The 24,321-nt window shown below is 36.2% G+C and overlaps 1 protein-coding gene across 1 annotated transcript; it reads right to left on the bottom strand.

Annotated features, from left to right (window-relative positions):
* Nucleotides 1–13,939: 13,939 nt before the first annotated feature.
* LOC123249823 (hybrid PKS-NRPS synthetase pynA-like) lies at nucleotides 13,940–19,456 on the bottom strand. The gene has a single exon (XM_044678935.1). It carries the CDS (start codon nucleotides 19,454–19,456, stop codon nucleotides 13,940–13,942), a length of 5,517 nt encoding a protein of 1,838 aa, XP_044534870.1.
* Between the last annotated feature and the right edge of the window lie 4,865 nt (nucleotides 19,457–24,321).

The raw sequence follows: 24,321 nt of genomic DNA, 5'->3' as shown, positions 1-24,321 counted from the left end.
GGGGGGGGGGGTTGAAGGGGAAAGGAGGAGCATGAATCATGTAACCATGTTAAAAATGAATATTAATAAATGTAAAAAAAAAAAAAAGTCAGGGAGGGAAGGCAATGATCTTTAATCAAGTGTTAAACTATCAAGTTTTAATCAAGTATTTTTAATCAAGTTTTTTAATCAAGTATTAAAATATAGTGTGATTAAAAATAAAAAAATAAAAAAAAAAAAAAAAAAAGAAGAGGAAATAAATAATCCCATATCAGAAAACGAAATTGAACAAGCCATCAAAGAACTCCCTGAGAAAAAAATCACCAGGGTGAGATGGACTCAAAAGTGAATTCTATTAAATATTTAAATATCAATTAATACCAATACTTTACAAACTATTTGATAAAATGGACAAAGGAGTCTCACCAAATTCTTTTTATGACACAAATATTTTTCTAGTGTTTTCAATAGCATTTGGGGTTATAGTTTATCAAAGGCCTTTTCTGCATCTATTGCAGATTCCCAAGCCAGGAAAACCAAAAAACAGAAAGGGAAAACTATAGACCAGTGATTCCCAAAGTGGGCGCTACCACCCCCTGGTGGGTACTGCAGTGATCCAGGAGGGTGGTGATGGCCACAGGTGCATTTATCTTTCCTATTAATTGCTATTAAAATTTTTTAAAAAACTAATTTCCAGGGGTGCTAAGTAATATTTTTTCTGGAAAGGGGGCAGTAGGCCAAAAAAGTTTGGGAACCACTGCTATAGACCAATATCCTTAATGAACATAGATGCAAAAATATTAAATAAAACACTAGCTAAAAGACTCTAGCAAATTATCACAAGGAGTATTTACTATGACCAGGTGAGATTTATACCAAGAATTCAAGGATGGTTTAATATTAGAAAAACTATTCACATAATTGACCATATTAACAACCAAACTAATAGAAATCTCATCATTATCTTAATAGATGCAGAAAAGGCCTTTGATAAACTATAACCCCAAATCCTATTGAAAACACTAGAAAACATCGGAATAAAAGGACCTTTCCTCAAAATAATAGACAGTATTTATTTAAAACCATCAGCAAGTATCATCTGCACTGGTGATAAGTTAGATGCCTTCCCAATAAAATCAGGAGTAAGGAGGGATGCCCATTATCACCACTACTATTTAATATTCTACTAGAAATGCTAGCAATAGCAATTAGAGAAGAAAAATAAATTGAAGGGATCAAAGTAGGCAATGAGAAAATTAACTATCACTTTTTACAGATGTCATGATGATGCCTAGAAAATCCAAGAAAATCACCGAAAAAGCTATTAGAAATAATCAATCACTATAGCAAAGTTGCAGGATACAAAATAAACCTACATAAATCATCAGCATTCCTATATGTTTCCACTGAGATCCAACAACAAGAGTTAGAAAGAGAAATTCCATTTAAAATCATTCTAGACAATATGAAATACTTGGGAATCTACTTGACAAGACAAATTCTGGAATTACATGCACATAATTACAAAACACTCTTCACACAAATAAAACTAGATCAAAACAATTGGAAAAACATCAATTACTCATGGGTAGGATGAGCTAATATAATAAAAATGATAATGCTACCTAAATTAATTTCTTTATTCAGTATACCTATTAAAGTACCAAAATACTTTTTTATAGAATTAGGAAAAAATTATTACAAAGTTCATTTGGAAGAACAAAAGATCAAGAATATCAAAGGAACTAATGAAAAAAATGTGGAGGGAGGCCTAGCATTACCAGATCTCAAACTACACTATACAGCAGTGATCATCAAAACTATATGGTACTGGCTTAGAGATAGAAGGGTGGAGCAATAGAATAGATTTGGAGTAGATGACAGTAGCAAGATAGTGTTTGATAAATCCAAAGATCCCAGTTTTGGGGACAAAAACCCACTATTTGACAAAAAACTACTGGGAGAATTGGAAAACAGTATAGGAGAAAATAGGTTTAGATGAACATCTTACACCCTATATCAAGATTAACACTGAGTGGTAAATGACTTAAATATAAAGAGGGAAATCATAAACAAATTAGATGAACATAGAATAGTATATCTGTAAGATCTATGGGAAAGGAAGGAGTTTAAGACCAAATAGGAGACAGAGAACACTATAAAATGTAAAATGAATAATTTTGATTATATCAAATTAAAAAGTTTCTGTACAAACAAAACCAATGCAACCAAAATTAGAAGGGAAGCAATGAATTAGGGGGCAAATTTTATAATTGTATAAATGGAGATTTTGAACCTCGTACTGTATCCCCTTTATGTCCCTTAGTATTTCCCACAATTCCCTTTAATCTTTCTTGCACCTTCACGTTTGCATGGTCATGTTATTGTTTTATAGTTGACTATAACTCCTCCCTCTTCCTCTTTTGTTCCAGTGAGCAGGCTGGGTGAGTTTAGGAACTTTTCCCTCTAGTATTTTTTGTTAGTTTATTATTAATAAAATTTTATTATTAATTTAAAAATCAATATTATGGCAACCATGAAGGGATTGAATTCTCAATTTTTTTTCTAAGATAGATTTTCAGTTAAGTTAGTAAGTTTTTTCTCCAACCACACCCACCTGCCTGCTTTCCACCAACCTGAGGCCTGTCTCCCACTGCTGCTGCCACTTCTCAGTCCATCTGCTAAAAAAGACAGTGTTCCTCAATGCTCCTCACCCAGCCTGCTGCCAATTCAACCTGAGCTGTACCCACCCAGCCTCCAACACCCTGGAACCAGACCTACCCACCATTCAGAGCTGCTTTTTTTTTTCTCCAAGAGGGTGACATATAAAAATCTTTCAAATCAATTCCTTCCCCCAGCCCACATGGATTTTCTAGCCTGCGCTAGCCATTTTTTAAGTTGAAGTCTTAAGCTGACTCTCGGATCCTGGCTGAGAAAGAGTTATATCTTAGGATCTTTTTCACAGAAAGGGGACTCCTCTGCTGTTTTTTGTTTGTTTGTTTGTTTGTTTGTGGGCAAGGAAAGTCTAAAATCAATAGATTTGAAATCAAAGTTTTAGGAAATAAGCTTGCTTTTTTTCCCCTTCCCTCTCCTGACTCAGAAAGCCCAGGGGTAACCAGTTCTTTCATATGCAAATACCCTATTGTTCTCCCTAGTAAATTTGCCCTTCTCCCTGTTTACTATAAAAACTCCATTCAGCCTTTTTTATTGAGGAATAATGCTATTGCAAAACATGCCTACATCTATGCAGTTTAAATTCCTTGAGTTCACTAGTGCAGTTTTGATCTGTTTGATTCTTTTCCTGGGATTTTTGTGCTGATTGAAAACCTTGCAGTTGAGAAATTGCCTAATCTTAAGATTCAGGGAGAAATTCATCTCCTCACATTCTGGCATTTTGGTCTATCCAATCTCTACACCATACCCATTATGACTGTCATCCACACTATGTTCAGCATAGAATTTTCCCCCACTATGATGAAATTCAGAGCTCTAACAAACAAAATTCAAATGGTTGGTTTATACTGGAGGAGGGGAAGGAACCTTAAAAGAGATCTGGAAGTTTATTGAAGTTAATTTTTTGAGTTTTGTTTCCCCTCTGAATAGTGAAGAAGTTTATTGGAATTGATTAAAAAAGGGGGTTTTGACTACACTGCTTGTAGCTTGTCATTTGCTTATTATTATTGTATTTGTTGATTTCTTTAAGGTTTAAATTTTTTAAGTTTATCTGTATTAATCTAATTAATATCTTTTTGTTATATGATTATTTTGTACCCTTTCCTATGAATATACTAAACAACATATCATTGTAAAAAAAACCCATAAGTCTTATGTATCCTGAATTTGTCATCTCAACTGTAGAGGTCACATGTTGCTTATACAGCCTTTTCCTTTATTTTGCCTTTATTAATTGTCACATACATGATGATGGAAGGACTCCCATCAAAACTGGTTACAATTGTATACAACCTTAGAGGATATAATTATTTAAGAATTTAAATTATAATTTTATAAGGGGTCTTTAGAAATGACTTTAGATACCTAGTACCTTCTGAATAGATGATAGGTATATATACCTATAATAAAGAATGTTATATTAAAGGTAGAGAACCAAATAGAAGTTCCTACCAAAACTTTTTATATATAAAGCAAGAAGCCAAAAAAAGCTCCTGCATGCATTTTTTAACTCTTTAGTTTAATTTACTTCCCCCAGAATAATCTAAATTCTTGGTGATGTTTTAGACCAAAATAGGTTTTCATCAGCAGTTGCCAAGGTTGAATAATTTCCTGTATCTGTTGAATTTGTGACAAGTATACATCAGTTCGTAGGTTTTTTAAAATATCACATAGCAAGTGGCTATATAGAAACTCATAGGAATCCTATATAATACTGGTTTTGTTTGCTATTGTCAATGACTGGGCTATTGTGAATTTTGGGAATTTGGTACTTTATTTGAATGTGCATTATCTACTCTACTACTACATAGTGGATCATGGCCAACTTTAAAAAGGAAATGGATCTCATTTTTTAGTGAGGAACCTTTGTATTCTACCTCTCCTTGGCTGACACAGTGTGTCACTGATTCTAAGCTATATATTTTTTATTTTAAAACATTTTCATTATTGTTTTTTTCCTTGTATTTTCAATATAGTATTTGAGTACCTTGAAGTACATATAAACAATATTAATCTTTTTTTTATTTTGCAGTAATATAAGTTTAAAATACATTTGTTCTAATATTAGTACATACTCAAAAATCCTTATACTATAGAAATAATGCCACTGATTGTTTAAAAATTGTGAGGCTTTGCTTAATGATTCTGTCTGATTCCAGAAGAAAAAAAATATTAAAAGATTCACTGCACAATACTAAAGAAGCACAAAGCCATCTGCATAGTGCCAGTCGAACACAAGGTCAAAGAAACCAACCAATCCCAGTGGTATTGATGTAATTTTGAGCTAAGATAAGAGGACTTGAACTTGTTTGGGGTTTGAGGTTGCAGCGCTTAACATATGTTAAGACACAGGATTTCCACTGAACCACATTCTAACAAGCGCCTTTTTAGGTGCCATCCTGGCTCCTATTTGCTCCTATACTCTAGTCCCTTTTCTATCTTTCATAGTGTGGTGAACTTTCTGTACTTTTGGCTACTAATTGGGTAAGTGCACAATTGTTTAAATCACTTTAATTAGGTCCTGATTCAAGGACCTATTATAGTTTTATTTTTCCTTTACTTAGATCTTTTAGACATAAGATTTTGATATTTTGTATCTCATCCACAATTTATTTTTTCTCTTTTATGTGGATTTTTTTTGATGTTTTTGATTTTTCTTTTGCAATTGATTCATATACCTTGTAACTCAGCCATGTATTGCTGAGTGATCCCTGTTTGTTATTATCCACCTCAAGGGGGACAATGTTATTGCTGTGAACTTTGGTTTGAATTTAGGAAATTTTAGGATAAGGAATTTGCTACCTCCCGGAATCCAGACAATGAACCTTTTTGAAGAAGGCACCATGAAGATACCTACAGAGACCATACACTATCAAGAAGATCCAGAATTGAACTTTGGGATGTGAATTTGAACTATGGGGGTTTGAAAGCATTTGTTCTGAATGTATACTTTTATGCCAAAGGGGACTGCCCCCAAATTGGCTTTTCATCAATATAACAATTATTTTGTTCTCTTTTCCCCTTATCCACAAATTATTACAATTTATAAGTCGATTATGTTTTTATGATCCATTGGGGGGTATATATAAATGGAAATTTCGAACCTTGGATTGCATCCCCCATAAGTCCCTTAGTATTTCCCAAAATTCCCTTTAATCTCTCTGAGCCTTCACGTTTATGTGGTCACGTTATTGTTTTATAGTTGGCTGTAACTCCTCCCTCTTCCTCTTTTGCTTCAGTGAGTGGGCTGGGTGAGTTTAGCACCTTTTCCCTCTAGTATTTTTTCTCAGTTTATTATTAATAAAACTTTATTAAATATAATATTTTATTATTGGTTATTAATTTTAAAATCCACATAATAAAAACCTCTTACAAAGGTCTCAGTTCTCAAATTTATAAGGAGCTCTGTCAATTGTACAAAAAAATCAAGCCATTCCCCAACTGACAAATGGTCAAGGGACATAAATAAGGAGTTTTCAGATGAAAAAATCAAACTATCAATAATCATACAAAAAATGTTCTAAATCACCTTTGATTAGAGAAATGCAAATAAAAACAACTCCCAGGTACCACCTCACACCTAGCAGATTGGCCAATATAATTGTAAAGAAAAATAATAAATGTTGGAGAGATTGTGGCAAAATCAGGACACTAATGCATTGTGTAAAAGAGAGTTTTTCAAAAGAGAAACAAGTTGCAAATAGAGTGACATGGAATGTTGTAGAAGAGGAGAGACAGGAGCAAATCCTGTTAGAATCTTGGGAGAGAGGATGATGAGATTCTAATTGGCAGTTGAGGAGTTGGTTAGTGACTCTGGGGCCAAAACCATCTCCAATATCCAGCTCTGACCTCCTGTGACTCTCTAACTCGATCCAGTGAGAAATCTGGCTGGATTGAGAAGCTAGTTCAAGTTGTCTACTCTGCTGAAGCTATAAGAAGACCAAAACCCAAGAAAGAGCTGGTTGAACTGCTAAGTTTGCTGGGGGAAGGGGAGGTGGAGCTTTAGCCTCTCTGGAGAGAATTTGATCATTCCTGACTTGACTTCATCTTTCAGCAATATACATTCTAGAGACTATATTCCTGTGTGGGTTTAGCCTAGAACTAGATTAGACAGAAGGGGATTTTTAATCAGAGAGTGTATTCAGAACAGACTGGTGGGCCATAAGATAGAGACATTAGTGATAGGGAATCACCCTTAAATCCCACACTCCTCACCCCATCTTCTGATGCCATTTTAATAAGCCTTGTTAATAAGAGGCAGCAGTCAGCTCATTTGTACTAGCCTGGGATAGAGAATGCAGCCATCTTTGCTCTCTGTCCTTGAAGAGACCTCCCTGTGAGGCTAGGTCTGTCAACTCCTAGCCACTCATCTAAATCATCTATACAGGGTCTCTCTTCATCATAACAATTGCTGGTGGAGTTGTGAATTAATCCAGCCATTCTGGAAGACAATATGGAATTATGTGCAAAGGGCTTTAAAAGAATGTATACACTTTGATCCAGCAATACCACTACTAAGTTTGTACCCCAAAGAGATAATAAGTATAAATATGAAAAATGATAAAGGCTGGTATAAATATATATATTAGTATTTTAATTAAAGCCATACTGATAGATAAGTTATTAGACCACGCACTTGTAAGCATTCAAAACTGCCGCCTCCATTACTGTCTCCTGTTTCCTGGGAAGAGCCTACTCGCAAAGAGACCACTCCCTCCTAACCCAGGAGATTTAAGCCCTCTCTGCATCGACGTAGACCTCCCCATGCCCCAAAGACCCAGAAATGGAAACAGCTGGATCACAGGAAATGTAGTTTTGATACATTTCCCATGTCCATAGAAATATATACACTTCTAGATGGCTTTTCCCAATTTTCACTTTTACAATTCCCCATGAGGTCCGGCAAAAAAAAAAAAGGTTAGTCCTTTTTTCTTCGCTGGACCTGTAAAAATAAACAACTTCTAAATTTTTCAGGAAATTGGGGATAAAGGAAATAGATGAACAAATGGTTAAATTAGCCGCATTGACAAAAAACCAATTTGGGGGCTGTCCCCCACTGGCATAACAGTGTACAATTAAAACAATACATACAACTCAATTTCAACTCCCCATAGTTCAATCAACTGCACCCCAAAGTTCAAAGTTTGGTCTTCATGGTACAGTGAAGGCTTTTCAGAAATCTTCATGTGTCCTCACCAAACAAGTTCGTCGTCTGGATTCTGGAGAGATGGCAAGATCCTTATTCTGAAATTATTCTCAAAAGAATTTAAACTTTACATTATAGATTACAAAACATACATTTTCTTCTAAGATTTTATACAATTTAATTCCCCGTGAAATTACTCCTAAAAGAGTTAAATATACATATATTTTTACATTATCGAATTTTAAAAAACAACTTAACAGATATCCCCGTGAGGTAAATCTTAAACACACCTTTTTTTTTTTCTAAAAAAGGGGTACCTCAGGTCAGCTAAGAATGGCAAAATACAAAGAATAAAATTCAAGAAAAAAGAAGAAAAAAATTAACTTGTGAATGAAATGTGCAAAAATCTGGGGAAAATAAACTTAGACCTTTGAATGAAGGTCTAATTAAAGTGAATTCAGCAGTGTGCAATTACCCATTCAGGGCCAGGACTTAAGGAAAATGTCTCTCTCTGATCTGACTTATCATCAGCTTTTCAGGGAAGTGAGCCAAATAAATAACCAATCTTAGGTGCTTTCTAGGAATCTAAGTCGAGGGGACCCACGTCCTCTAAAGTTTTAGAAAAGACTGGGACTCCAGGACTCAAACCCCAATTTTCAAGCCCTAAAGTATTGGTATAGAACTGCTATTAAGCAGATCTTAGTCAGTCAAGTCTCTGACCATGTGCTTTCTTTAGCACTATTAATGGCTTTCATATTCCCTTCTGGAATCAGAGAGGCATTTAAATCACAGTCCTATAGGCTCAGGTATTTGCTGTAGAATTAGAAAAAGGATAAATAATGATTATATATGTACTTCCAGTACAAGATGAGAAAATGGAAAAATCAATTTCTCTCATTAAAAAGTGTTTTAAAAAAAATCAAAAATATATATATAGCTTAGAACTAGAAGGGTTATGTTACCCAAAAATGAGGTTTTCATTCTGTGAGTGTAAATGGATCTTACAAATAGCAGATTCACAATGCACATTCAAATAGAGTACCATTATTTCCAATAGCACATTTTAAAACAATAAATAATGATGTTTAAAATCATATACTTGTTACAACCTGTAACCCTTGGCAAATGCTGTTATTGCTTCCATAGCAAAATGTGATATTTAAAAAAGAAACCTTCTGGTATAATCATCCTCAGATAAGAATATACAGGAGCTCCTTGGCTTCCTGTTTTAAAGAATCCTGGATAGGAATGCTTCTACCCATTTAAGGCAATAATATCTCTTATAATAAAATATATAAAAGCTTTATCCTTTAAGACAACTATTCTTAAGGATTTAAAGTAAAAGTTAAAAAGATCTCTTGTAAAATTACAAGGTAATATTCAAAGCATGGAAACTTTCAAGGTTCTTTACAATTACCAAGACAGAATAAATTTTAAAAGACATGTGCTCTATAAGATGTTCATAGGTGCTACATATAACCGCATTGTTTCTGATACAGTAAGCTTTAAGTAAATTAGGAAATATAATAACATCATAAGCAGAAACTTCATTAGCGTAAAATGATTCAGTGCAACAGGAAAATCAACGAAATAAGCAAGATTAATTAACAAAAGTAATTAGCAATATACGTGCTCTTGCTTTTAGCAAAAGCATGGCAAGGAAAGTCACTTTCCTTTTTTAAAAAAGTGCTCAAAAGAGCTGAGCCAGATGGCCAAAAAGCAGGCATGGCTATAGTTAGGCTATCTGGAAGATTTAGAGTTCGAATTTCGACCTTCTGGTTCGCCAAATTATAAATATGAAAAATGATAAAGGCTGGTATAAATATATATATTAGTATTTTAATTAAAGCCATGCTGATAAGTAAGTTATTAGACCACGCGCTTGTAAGCATTCAAAACTGCCGCCTCCATTACTGTCTCCTGTTTCCTGGGAAGAGCCTACTCGCAAAGAGACCACTCCCTCCTAACCCAGGAGATTTAAGCCCTCTCTGCGTCGACGTAGACCTCCCCATGCCCCAAAGACCCGGAAACGGAAACAGCTGGACCACGGGAAATGTAGTTTTGATACATTTCCCATGTCCATAGAAATATATACACTTCTAGATGGCTTTTCCCAATTTTCACTTTTACATAAGGAAAAGTACTTGTACAAAAATATTCGTAGCCACACTCTTTGCAGTGGCAAAAAAACTGGAAAATGAAGAGTTGTCCCTCAATTGGAAAATGGCTGAACAAATTGTGGTATATGGTAGTAATGGAATACTCTTCTACTAGAAGGCTTAATGATCTGGAGGGTTTCTATGTGAACTGGGAGAACCTCAATGAGCTGATGCAGAGTAAAATGAACAGAACCAGGAGAACATTTTGCACAGAAAGTAAAACATTGTGGAACAATCGAATGTAATGAATTTTGCTACTAGTAACAATGCAACAAGCCAGGACACTCCTGAAGGACTTATGTGAAAGAATGCTATCCACACTGAGAGAAAGAAATATGTGAGTGGAAATGCAAATGCCAAACATATGACATCATCATATGTATATATGAGTACGTGATTTGGGATTTAGGTTTTTAAAAATTGCTCTAGTCTAGAGAAAAAATGAATAATATGGAAATAGGTATCAAGTGATTACGTTTGTACTTCTCAGTGGAATTGCTTGTTAGCTCTGGGAGGAGGGAGACAAGAGGGAGAGGGAATGAAAATGAATCATGTAAACATAGAAAAATATTTAAAAATAAAAAATGTTTTAAGAGATAATTTTATTACCTCTTTGCCCATTACTATTCCTTCAATTTCTTTTTCTTTATTTCTATTGCTAACATTTCCAATAAACTATTAAATAATATTGGTGATGATGGGTATCCTTGTTTCACTCCTGATCAAAAAGGGAAAGTTTCTAACTTATCTGTGTTATAGATAATATGTGTTGATGGTTTAAGTATATTTTCCTTATCCTAAGGAAAACTCCATTTATTCCTATACTATCAAATGTTTTTAACAGAAATGCATTGTATTTTAACAAGTCTTTTCTGCATCTATTGATATAAATATACTTTTTTAACTTCTATTGATGTATTCAACTATATTGATAGTTTTCCTTATATTAAAATCCCTGCGTATCCCATATAAATCCTGTTGGGTTATGTTATGAGGAAAGGAGAGAATGGGTGCAAACAGGTAAGAGAGAGATTTTGCACAAAGATCAGTGTGCTGGATCTTGCCGCATGCCCTGAAACTACAGAGCTTGTTCTGGAATGTGGGAAATATATAAAGGAGGGCACAGAGAGCTGCCAGGGGGTTTGGGGACTTCCTGTTGGGTAAATAGCCTGAAACTGTTAACTTCCGCCTGTTTGCAATATATGTGAGACTATGAGGGGTTTGGTTTGCTATCTCTGTGAAGCCAAAGCTACCTATCTTGCTGCCCTGTTTGGATACATTCTGCCTACTTGTGATCCACTTGTGTTCCAGTGTCCTAAGAATATTCCCAGCTGCTGAGATCTGTGTCCAGGCAACCTATAAACTGTCTGTCGTGAAAAGGCCTACAACCATCTTAGGCCTAATCAGCCAGGGTTGATCCTGGATATAAAGGGTCAAGCTAAACTACTTTGAAGATCTATATACCTTACCAACATTTATCTGGGAGGATTTATAGAGTCAGGTCATTAGAATGACAGGATTTATAGAGAGCCAGTGTAGGGAAATAAGGAGCTAAGAAGACACAGAAGAAAACCCTTTGCAGGGTTTGTAGAGGGGGGAGGTCTTAGCTAGATCCTTAGTTTGGGGCATTCTATCCCTTAATTCTCCCTTCCATCTTACCATGGTTACAATAAACACTGACCTGTTTTATAATCTGTCTAAGACTTTGAGAAGTACACTGAGCCCTGTGGTGGTCTTTTAGGCCCTCCTCGCTGTGGGTTACCAAGAGACCCTCAATCTTGGTATCTCATAAGTAACAAACCATGTATCCAGACTATCTACCTATTTCAGTTATAACATATAATCTGTCAAGTTTCTTGATTTTTCTTATTGAGTTTACTTCTAATCTAGTATTTTTAGTATATCATTCCTCATTAAAGTATTTTCTAATTTGTTGAACTAATAACCCAATTTTAATAAAGCATCTCCTGATGTCATGAATGAACATAATATCTTGTACAACTTTGTACTAGAAGGAAAGTGCAGTTTTGAGCCACCTTTGACCTACAATATATACTAATAACTGTTTTATTTACATATATTTGTATTCTGTTCATCTTGAAGACAACACCTATTCTTGTTGCTAAACTTTGATTATGTGAGAAAAAGTATGAAAGAGTGTAGGAGCATTTTAGATGAACCTTTGAATGGCCAAATGAGGAATCTGGATTTTTATCTTGAAGTCAGTGAAGACCTATTAGAACTTTTGAACAAGGGAATGGGAAAATAGAAGTTATATTTCAGGAAACTGAATCTTTCAGAAGTATGTGGGATTGATTAGAAGATGAAGGTTGAGGTATAGAGAATGGATAGGGAAGGAAGGAATAGTTAAAAGATTGTTGGTGAGGGCAGCACAATTGGAATACAATAGGATTAATGATAGCTAATATTCTTATAAATATAATACTTTGTATAAAATATTTTCATCATAAGCATTCTGAAAAAGAGACAAGACAAACATGAATCTCTTAATTTTACAGATGAAGAAACTAAAGCTCAAAGAAATCATAATTTGTCAATGGTCATATAGCCACTAAGGGTTCAGTCCAGGACTATGGTATCTCTGCCTATGCCCAATCTAGGATTGTTTCACCTATGTCATTCTCCTTCACTCCTTTATCATATTGTTTCTCTATTATGTGACTTCCTGAAAAAAACCATGACTACTAGAGAATTGAAGTGGGGGATGGATTCAGGACACATTGTGAAAGAAGTAATGTTATGATTCATTGCAGGGTAGAAGTTATAAATGCAAAAGAAATCAACTATGAAGCAAGTTATAGGTCTTTGACATTGGAAAATAATAGCGGCATTAACAAAAAAATTAAAAAACATAATAAGACTGTGAGATGGTTTTGTGGGTAAGACAGTGTGATTTTATTTTCATTCGGTATGAAACGTACAGAATATCCAAGTAACTTTAGAAATCTCAACACTAAAATCTTTTCATTGACAGACTCCCCCAGTAAATGAAAGAGTTTTTAAGTACCATAAATATGATGAATTTCAGAAATCTCATATTTCATAGTAAGGAGTGAGTTTTAGCATATATTTTCATTTGTCATTGGGTTTACTTAAACCAAGTTATAGCATGTAAAAGATTAGCCATGATAAAAATGTAGTCAGAAAAGTAATTCACATAAATTTTCTAGTTGTCATTTTTTACCTCAAGATTAACATTAGCTAATTTCTGTTTTAGCAGAAACAAACACCTAAAAATCATACATTTTCCCTCTTTTAATTTATCAAACCACATCCTAATTTAATTTTTTTCTTCATTGAATTCTAGTGTAGAAATCAACAAAGAATGAAAGACCTTCATCCGGTAATCCTGTTGTTACACCACAAAAGATAATCTAAGTTGAACCTCAGTAGGGAAGGGGGCTTTTTTGTTTCCAAACAGATAGATTTATGTCCATTAAAGGACTTGTCACTCCCTGGGTAGGGCGAGCTTCATATATCTGAAGTAAGAGGGTGATGTTGAATGAACATGCAACCCCATAGCCATTGCAAGAACTGCTAAAAGCACTTTGTAAACTTTGAAGTTTGAAAGAAATCAGGAATATTATGGGGACTCTGGGCCACCACCAATTGTCTCATATCACCTAGCTCAGTTCTTTTGGCTCCAAAGAGGATCTATTTCTTCTTACCTTGCAATTTCAAACTAATCTCCATGGCAAGAGATGATTGGTTGGAACGGGACCTATGAGTAGTCTCAAAATGGATTCCATGACAGAGCTCTGCTGATTGTCTACAACAAAAGGAGGAGTTCCAATAGAATTATCCTACTTATCTATATGGATCAAACTTCCTCATTAGTTGCTTTGCTGGTTTTAGCTCTGTCTTCCAAAAGATTTGCCAAAAGCAGAAGAGTATAATAGAAATTGGTAAGTATCATGCTTCCCATTTGTTCTTAGGTGTCAGAAGGTTGCCATTAAATATCTTAAAAATAAGTGTCTTGAATTGTATCACTATCTCCATTATTTACAGGTTCCTCTGATTGTCCCTCTAAAAGTGCCTGAATGGTCATCAGAGTTGCATTGGGATCAAGAAATTTGATGAGAGGAACATCTACCTTTTTATCTTGGAAAAGTCGATTTTGAAGGGTCATAGCTGACATAGAGTCCATGCCGAGTGACATGAGAGGTGTGTTCATTGTTATGTCCTTGGGATTGATATTACTCAGCTCACTTACTAGAGAATAGATATAATCTTGAGTTGCCATAGATGATGAATCCTGATGAGCCATGCTATTAGGCTCAGCCAATGTATTGTCTTCATTCTGCAAAAAATGACCAAATCGGATTCTGAAATACGGAACTTGACTAAAGAAATAATTTTTCATTGCCCTTATATTGAATTTAACTATTGCTTGCTGAGGATTATTTAGAAGTAAGCTTTTTTCAAGGTATTCATAAACTTCAGATTTCTGAAGAGTAAGTATCCCCTTGCTTGCTAAAAACTTATGAAGATTGTCTTTGTTTAACAGTAGTCCTAGGTTCAAAGCACCCCAGTTAATGGATTGACCAGCAAGACCACAGTTCCTCCGATAATGGCAGAAGAGGTCTAGGAAGGAATTAGCAGCAGCATAATTTGCTTGGGTTGCATTGCCAAGGAAGGAAGTAAGAGATGAATAACAGACAAAATAATCCAGCTTATGTCCCCTAGTAGCATAATGAAGATTTATTACTCCTGCCACTTTGGGACTTAGTACTTTCTCAAAGCGACTGACATTTAGAGCTTCAAGATGTGCATCATCCAACACGACTGCACTGTGGAACACACCTTTGATTGGAACCTTGGGAAAGATGTTGCCAATGGAACTGATCACCTTGTTCACATCAGAGTGAAGAGTCACATCACACTGCAAGCTGATGATCTTGCAGCCTTCATTCTGTCTTTCCATAGACTGCATTTCCAGTTGTTGCTCAGCATTTGGACTTCTTCTTGAAAGAATCACCACAGAGCCGCCCCCCTTCTGGGCAATAAATCTGACTGTTTCAAAGCCAAGGCCAGAGAGTCCTCCTGACACAATATACACTGCATTTGACTTAAACAGTTTCTTTCCTGCTGCATTCTTAGGTATGTCTGAAACTTCTCTTTCTGGTGATCTTCCTCCCAACACAAGAAGTGGGATGGCCTTGCATGTGAAGTAGGAATCAGGAGCTGGCTCTGTGCATGCCAGAGACCCAGTGGGTTGAAAAAGAGAAAAGGCTAAGTTTGTGTTCTTTTTAAAAGTCATTGATTTCACCCACTGGTAGATCGCTCGATTATTGTGTATTAAAGCTGATTTCTGAAAAACCGGACTGATATTTAGGGTGTGAACCTGGATATGATCCTGACTGTTATGAAATAGCTGCTGCAGAAATTCAGGCTGGTGACTCCCATATAAAACCACCACATCTCTGAGGTTTGAAAGGTCAGACAGCATTTCTTTGGAGAAGCTGGATAACGGAGACAGAAATATGAGCGCCTGACATTCTTTCAGAGTTTTCTGTACACCGGGAGAAGGTGAGAGAAGGTTGGCTTTCCAGCCCATTTCCTTAGCTGCCAAGGTCAGCACTTGGCCTAAAGTGGATCCTGGATGAGTACAGATGACAGATAAAGGGGCAAGAGACTTTGGTCTTGGCAATATCTGAGTGAGAATTTTCCATGCTATTATGAAATATGACACACACGGTGTGTTTCTAAAAATTGGTAATTTCTTGGTTTGGAAGCAGATCATCTCAGGAATGAAGACCCTTGACGAGGCCCCAACTGGGAAGCAAGTTGCAATGTGGTCCCCAACCTTTACTTCCTTCACTCCTTTTCCAATTTTGGTTACTGTGCCACTGAAGTCCAAGGCTAGCAAGTGATGTTTTTCCATGGTGTGCTCAGTCCAGTAGAGAGTCTTCCCGAAGGTCAGACTAGAGGTGCTAACAGGAAAGTAGTCTTCTGAATGGACGCATATCCTCTCAACTTGAACTTCCACGGAATGGTTTTCAAGGGGAAGGTCCTCAGGTTCTGTAGCCTGAGCAGACACATCTATTGCCTTGTATGGATTTGCTGTGTATAAAGAGAATACACCTGGTGTGTGTGTATCCTTGGGAATTTGGGTGTCAGAAGGGAGTTCATAGGGAGTGCGCCTGATTTCATTAATGTACATTCTTCCCTGATCAATCCAGAGTTCAGGATACTCTTGCCCCTTATATTTGATCACAGCCTCTGCTAAACTTGCTATGTCCTGTGTACTTGGAAAGCTGATATCTACCATCTTAAATGTGATGTCTGGAACTTCTACGAAACAGCACCTTGTCATGCCAGAGAGAACAGGGCCAGGATTGATCTGATCAATGTTTCTTGACGTGGCTCTGTAAGTGATAAGTGTCACAGAACAAGGAGCATTTTGCCCCCTCAAGGCCAAGATAATTTGGCGGAATGTCTCACAACACTTTGCCGAGTATTTCATGATTATTGTTCCTGGGGTTTCTTCGCTGAAGTTTTGAATTCCCCACATGAACAACACATCATGGAAGCCTTCGATCTCTTTCTTCATCCTCTCCCTTTCTGACTCCTCAGAATTTTGCACTGCTTCCCATTCCTCAGATGTAATATACTTGGACTGACTGTGTAAGTACTTTTTTAGCTGTTGAGCTACTCCAAATTTGTCAGCAAATACCAGGAATGGAGGTGAGTCCATCGAATACCCAGCCACTGGCACTGGAGAGATTGGTTTCCACTTATTTTCAAACAAGAAGTCATCATTAGCAGATCCTTGTGTCATATAGGTGATGCCAACATGCTTCAGTTCTGCCAAAACCTGGCCATGTTTATCTGTCAAAAATCCACAGACTTCTAAGTAGTTCTCAGTGGACTTGTTGGCTTTCATATAGATCTTCATTTCTTCTTCCAGGGGTCTGAAGACCACAAGGCTGCCTATGGAAGAAGGAAATGCAGCCTTTCCTCTAGTTTTTGTGCCTGTGCTGGCCAGAATAGCTGTCATCTGCATGAAGCAGTCTAGCAACACTGGGTGAATGTGATAGTCGTGCATTTCCCTTCTGGTGGCTTCGTTCACTCTAATGTTTGCAATGCCTTCCTTTAACTCATCACAGTATGAAATGTCACCTAGTTGTTGGAAAATGGCACCATACTGAAAACCCACAAGAGAGAGGATTTCATAGAATTCCCTGATGGCCAAGACTGACTTACATCTTTCAAAGATGTCCTTAAGAGGGAGACCTTTTCTTTCACTTAAACTTCCTGCTGGTAATTTGGTAACTTGCCCTGTGGCATAAACCACAGAGGACAGAGAGAGTATTTTGAATTCTGTTGCTGTCTTTTTCCATTCAAGTTTGACTTGCAAGTCAAGGGAAGCTTGGTTTACCACACAGGGAGTGACAAAATTGATGCTCAGCTCACATGCGCTTAGAGGTATCTTGGGTCTTGAACTGATCATCACTGAAGCTAAGCCAACCTCAGCAAAGAGGGCCCCTGGAACCAGAGGCACCCCATTGTTTTTGTGCTCATAAACATAGGATGCTGTACTCTGAGAGAGTGTGCAGGTGAGTTCTGAGTTGCTATTTGCACTGCTTATGAGAGGATGGTTGGCACTGCTCATGCTCTGCTGCTGCTGCTGCAGGCTTTTCAGGTATGTATTGAGATTCTGACGATCAAACTGATATCTTGGATAGTCTGTTGGAACTGTCTTCAACCCATCATAGAACTGTGGCCAATTGAGATTATATCCCGATTCAAATAGATTTGTGACCAGAGCAAAAAGGGTCTCATAATCTTTCTCTGCTTGCAGTGCAGGCAGAACAACACTTTGTTTTCCTAATGTCTCTTTGATATTCCTTTGTAATACTTGTTTTGGGGCTATTTCAAGGAAGATTGCATTTTCCCTTCCTTGAGCTAAAGTTTGGATGGCCCGTGTGAAAGCGACTGGTTCTCGGATGTTTCTGGCCCAATATTTGCCCGTTGTAAAATCCTCTGCAGAAGCTCTTTCTCCTGTCACTGTGGAGACAATTTCCACTTCAGGCTCCTGCCTCACCAAACCCTTTATGCTCTCGGTAATGTCAGGGATGATTGGATCCATCATATGACTGTGATAAGCAGCAGGAACTTGTAACTCAAAGAGAAATATATTCCTCGCTCCAAATTGCTGAGATAGTTCTTCACGAAGGGCATCCATCGCATCAGCTTCTCCTGACAATGTGCAGGAATAGGGACTATTGAAGGCTGCAATGCAGACCTTTCCAGAGTGGGGGGCTAATGATTTTGAGATTTCCTCTATGGGAATGTTTCCAACTACCAACATTTTCCCACCAGTGACCTTTGCCTGAAAGCTGCTCCTATAGTGAATAATCTTCACAGCATCCTCAAGGGTGAGACACCCCGCACAGTGGGCAGCAGCAACTTCCCCAACTGAATGCCCCACGATAGCAGAGGGCTCAATGCCCCAGAATTTTAGGAGGGATACTAAAGCCACCTGGATTAGGAAGAGGAGTGGCTGGGAGACTTCAGGTCTTGAAAAATCATCAAATTCCTCTTCTATTAAATCCAATAGCTTGATAGGTACATATTGGAGAAACAAATGATTGATTTCTTGGCACTTTTCCCTGAATACTGGTTCTGTCCTAAGCAAGACCTTGCCCATCCCCTTGTAATGGGCTCCATTACCACAGAACACAAATATTAATTGAGGAGTCCCCTTTGTCTGAGTTGTTTGGACTCCAGTTGCTGAATTAAGTTGTTGCTGGAGATTTTCTAGGGAAGTTGTCACAAATGCTTTTCTATATTTGTAGTTGGCATGGCTTCTTCTGCAGGCCGAGGTGTAGCTCAGATTCTGGAGAGATACGTGGTCATTCTGATGCAGTTGCTGAGCTGTGTCTTCCATCATGAGGTTGAGAGACTTACTGGATGCTGCTGAAAGTACAAATAGTTCGTAGGGTCTTTTAGAAGGCATTTGCTGGCATGACTGCTTAAACTGTCTGACAATAACATGGGCATTGGACCCTCCAAATCCAAAGCTGTTCACGCCAGCTATTCTGCCAAATTCTAAAGACTCTTCCCACTCCTCGACTTCTGTGGGGATGGAGAGATTTAACTTTTCTGCATCTATGCTACTCATACTCTCTGAATAGTGGAGTGATGGGACGATCTTTTCATGGTGCATCATCAGAAGCACTTTAATTAGGCCGGCTATTCCAGCGGCTGACTCGGTATGACCAATATTGCCTTTCACTGAACCAATCTTCAGAGGAGGAGCATTTCTAGATCTTGTTCTACCAACAATGTTGCCTATGCTTTCTGCTTCAGTCGGGTCTCCAGCAGGTGTTCCTGTGCCATGGGCTTCGATGTAACGCACAAATGATGGGTTGATGTGAGTTGAATAAATGCTCTCTAGAAGTTTCTCCTGTTGTTTCTGAGAGGGTCTGGTGATGGGAGTTACTGATCGCCCATCCTGATTCACTGCACTCATGCTGATAACACCCCAGATTTTGTTGCAGTCTTCCAGTGCCTGTTGTATTAAATTAAATTAATTGTAAATGCAATGGCATATAATTAGAACATTTTCTGAACAAAAAAAATATCCAGGAAAGTGAAAAATACAGAAAAATTTGACAGTCAACATTTTCATCTTATCCAAATTTAATTTCAAATTTTTACATATAAATTTTGACTTCACTAGTAATGCATAGAGTTGGACCATGACTTAACAGGAATCCAGGAGAAGCAGCAATCATTCTTGGTTTTACTACTAATGACCTTGGTGGGCCTCTTCAAATCATTTATCCTTCCTGTCTCAGTTTACTATTTTATAGCCTACTCAGTGATCTTTGATAATCTATTTCAAAAAAGTTTCATTCAAAATGTAAATATATCATTTTAAAAAACCCTTACTTTCTATCTTAGAATCAATTCTAATTATTGGTCCCAATTTAGAAGAGTAGTTAGGGTTAGGCATTTATGGTTAAGTGACTTCCAAAGGGTCACGCACTTAGTGACCAAGATCAAATTTGAACCTAGGCCCTTGGGTTTCTAGGTACAACTCTATCCACTGAGACATTTTGCTGCCCCTTATATATCATTTAATAAGGAATATGCAAAAATTTACAAACAATCTTATTTAACTAGGAATCATATTGGATGAATTAGGTCATACTATAAGATGTTCCTTAGTTTTCTTCTTCCCTGTTGCTGTCCTTGTGGATTAGTACAGAGAAAACTGGTCTTAAAGTTAGGCACTTCTGTGTTTAAATCCTGCATCTGACACATGCTAGCATTATGACCTTGAGCAACTCCCTTATTCTCTCAATGTCCCAGGCAACTTTCTAAGAGTATAAATTGCAAAGAACCTGAGTTTCTTCACCTTATACCAATGAAATTGTAGGTCCAATTTCTATAGACAGAAACCAGTGTATTGGGCATTTCATTTGAAAAAAAGTTTTCTTTTAAAATTCCCTCTGTTTTGTGTTTAGATATCTTTGTAATCTTCTAGTACTGATGAAAATTTTTAAAATGAAGATACAGATTACGTTACTCAGCAGTATCATTGCAAGTTATGACAACTAAGAGTTATTTTTTTTTATTTCTGGCATACTTGGGCTTTAATAGAAGAGTTAGGTTTTTTATTTCATCTTTAGGATCTTCACTATTAATATCATAATCTTTTTTCTCTTCAAACTCTCTGATTTTATCATTTTTCATGAATATTGATTGATTTTAAAATATTAATGGTAAAAAAAGAAAAAGGTATACAAATTCTTTTTATGTTCTGCTTGAGATATACTTAAAATTGTCACTGCATCAATTTACTTAGTGTCTTGAGTGGTGACTTTTTTATGGATGAGGAATCAAATTTTCATCTTGAATATGAAATTTTCTTTAAGACTCCAAATTTTTAATATGTTATAGGTTAGAATTCTTTGCAGAGAAACAACTTCTGAATGTAAAGCTTATTAATTCTACAGGGAATGATAATTATATAATTTTTTTCTCTAAAGGTAATTTATTTTGACCCTCTCACTTTACTGTAAATATGTTAATATTCAAACAACTTATCTATGTCTTAAACAGAGTTAGTAGTAAATCCAAAATTATAGCTGGTTCTCTAGACTTCTGACTATATGGCTCTTTTTACCACCATGTTTTATCAGTATTATAATGAGAAACAAATTAAGACTTTAGGATTGTCTCTTTTGGGTTCAGTAGAAAATAAAGTTTTAGTTTTAATTAATGAGGACGTTGAACAACTTTTAGAGTTTTAGGAATAATGTTTTACGGGTGGGATAATTTCAGTAAAATGTAAAAGAAGATAAAGACAATGACTCCATACTTTATGACAAAGATACCAATTGCAATCTGTTTCATCATTGCACCAACTTTTAAAATTGTGGATATACTGATATACTTTGAAGTCTGTTAAATATTTTCAGAGTAAATATCAAAGACAGATCTCCAATATCCCTTCATAATTTTTCTGTTAACAGACTTTAAAAATCAAAATGATGTCAAGATTCAGGGGAAACTGAGGTCTTCACATCTCATCAAAGACCAGAAAATTTGTTTATAAAAATGGAGAAAATTTAAACCAACTAAGTTAAAAAATAGGCAAAGTAGAGTGCCAATACAAATTTTTTCCAATATGGATATTAAAAAATCAATGCTGTGGAGAGATGGGAAACCTCCTTCCCCAACCCAATATTACCAGAAGCAAAACAAATCGAAAGCATGCAAGGCATTTGTAGGGAGCCTTACATGGATAAATAATATTTTGTTTTATTTGAGCAAACATGGCACTGATGAGAACATCAGAAGACCAAATAAAAGATCTTGCAGAAATTTTTTTAAATCATGGGAGGAACTTCAGCTAAGAGTACAAAACAATATATAGATTAGGAGGAGGCAATGCTGAAGTAAGCTTACAAAGATTGAGACTTCAATTGAATTCCATTCAATTCAATATGCATTTTTGAGATTCTTGGATGTTATAAGCACTATGCTACATCCTGGGGATCCAAAAGTAAACAAATAGTACCTACCTGCCTTTAAGGAGCTAACGTTCTCAGAATCACAAGTTATATTAAAATAGAAGGAGTCAATAAAATCAATCAAAATGGACTCATAGACTTAAACAGAAGAAAATGGAATTGCAAAAAAAAAGGAAACAAATTGAAAAAACTGACTAATAAAATTAGTGAATTATCCAAAGAATTGAAAAATATTTAGAGTTAAGGAATACAACTGGAGGATAGCTCCATATTTCCATATGTTCCCTCCCTACCTCATAGGTTGTGGTGGGAAAAGTATCCTGTAAATTGTAAAATGCTTTCTTGCTAGTGCTCTATGCTATGTACCATTATGTAAGCTATTATTAAGTAGAAAGAATCAGTTATGTGAATATTAAGTATGACTGCATTTTCATGGTGGAAACTTCAGGAAAAAAATCTTACCTTCCTCAGAGGCTTCAGTAAGACAATACCACAGCCTTCTCCTCTTCCGTAGCCATTTGCTTTATTAGAAAAGGGTCTACTCAGCCCTTCAGGAGATATCATTTTGGCTTTGCTCAATGCTACATACATCTTAGGACATAAAATGCAACTGGAACCACCACAAAGAGCTGCCTCACAGTCTCCTGCAATGAAATAATAAGTAAGGGAATCATTCCTAAAATTTCTCTCACTGTTCTTCCTGACCTGCTCCACTCCATTATAAAGACAACTATCCTAGAGATATTTCCTGAACATTCTTATAGCAATAGCCTTCTGGATCAATGGTTCATCACTTCACCATTCCAACTTCGATGGGATCTCTTCTATATTTCAACTTCTTAAAGCTTTATTGTGTCTCCTAGTTTCATATTTTATCTCACTATAATACTTAACTCTTAGTAGACAGATACATTAAGAAACCCTTGTTATTATATACACAGGCTACATTTCCAATTACAATTCAAAACTAGTAGAATCTATCACCTTGAGTTCAGCTGATTTTCTCAGCATGAGCAATAATATGAGGAAGGAGTTTTCCTTATCTCTTTCCTCTCCTTCTTTCCCTCTCTCACTTAATTCTTTCCTTCTTTCCTTCCTCCCTTCCTTCTTTCCTTCCTTCATTTCTTCTTCCTTCTCTCCCTTTCTTCTTCCCTCCCTTCCTCTCTATTCCTTCCTTCTCTAATTGAGCCATATAAGACACTCTTTGTACCTTTCTGCATGTAAGTTATAGCCCCGTTTTTAAAGTATAATTCCTATAAATTATGTTTTTCCTCTAGTACCTAAGGGAAAACTTGCACTAAAAAAAAACCTTTGTTGTATTTAGTTGAGAGTGCCACCTCTGTTTTGGACAAAGCACTATGCTAGGTGCTATAACAGCATACAGATATATTTAATTCATAACCCTTTCCCCTAAGAAGTTCATCATTCTAGTAAGGGACATAATACAACACAATTAATAGATTGCAAGGCCATTAGTGATGTATCGTGTGAATGTATCAAATACTACATTCATTCAATCCTCTGTGACTCTGCTGATAAAGTGGTCTCAGCCAGGTCAGTCCTCCCTCTTTAGAACCTAATTATTTCTCTATATTCTTCAGTGCTCTTCCTTGAAGTGTCTCTCAGTTATTCTGTCATACAATGATCATTTCTCCCTCTAAACTCCTGTAACAGGTAAAGTACCCACTTTGGCACTTAGTCATATATTGTCTCTTACTTCTCGTTAACTATTCCATATCTATCATTCTTATTTTCTCAACAGGACTGCAAGCTTCCCTAAATTGCCACCATGACATAAGCTTTTTTAACCTCTATGTTGTCTACTGACTACTGATATGTAGCTGATGCCCAAGAAATACTTATAATTAAAAAGCAACCAAACTGTTTCATTTAAATATGCATTATTTGATTCTATTGCTATCCAATAACCAAATCCCAAGTAGAAAGTCTAAGTTTTTTCCCTAAAAGGTAAAAATTGTTTTGTTTACAAAAGGACTAATTCTAGTTTGCCAGGAGTTCTTATTTGGGTGATTCACTGTGCAATGTTTTGATTGGCATTAAAAAGATAAACTCAATCACAATGATTATGATAATTAATATCCTCTTTTTACTTTCACCCACCTATATCTCTATCTCCTCCACCACTATCACTGTAGTCATAACTACCACCAATAGAAATTACTAATGGGTTGGAGATACAAAGAAGTATAAGATATAGTTCACACCTCTAGCTACTTATAATATAGTTGGGTAGTTATGACATATACATTAAAAACTAAAAAATAACATAGAGTTATCAACTGGCATGATATATAGATCAGCAATGTTTTCATTCCATAGAGTACCTTGTTTA

Source organism: Gracilinanus agilis, chromosome 5, assembly GCF_016433145.1.
Source record: "Gracilinanus agilis isolate LMUSP501 chromosome 5, AgileGrace, whole genome shotgun sequence".
NCBI classification, from domain to species: Eukaryota; Metazoa; Chordata; class Mammalia; order Didelphimorphia; family Didelphidae; genus Gracilinanus; species Gracilinanus agilis.
The sequence above is the reverse complement of the archived record's forward strand: the minus strand, read 5'-3'. Positions and strand labels throughout refer to the sequence as shown.

Coding starts and splice junctions, on each gene's coding strand:
- LOC123249823 (XM_044678935.1), bottom strand. CDS start 19,456: ATGAGTGCAGTGAATCAGGATGGGCGATCAGTAACTCCCATCACCAGA.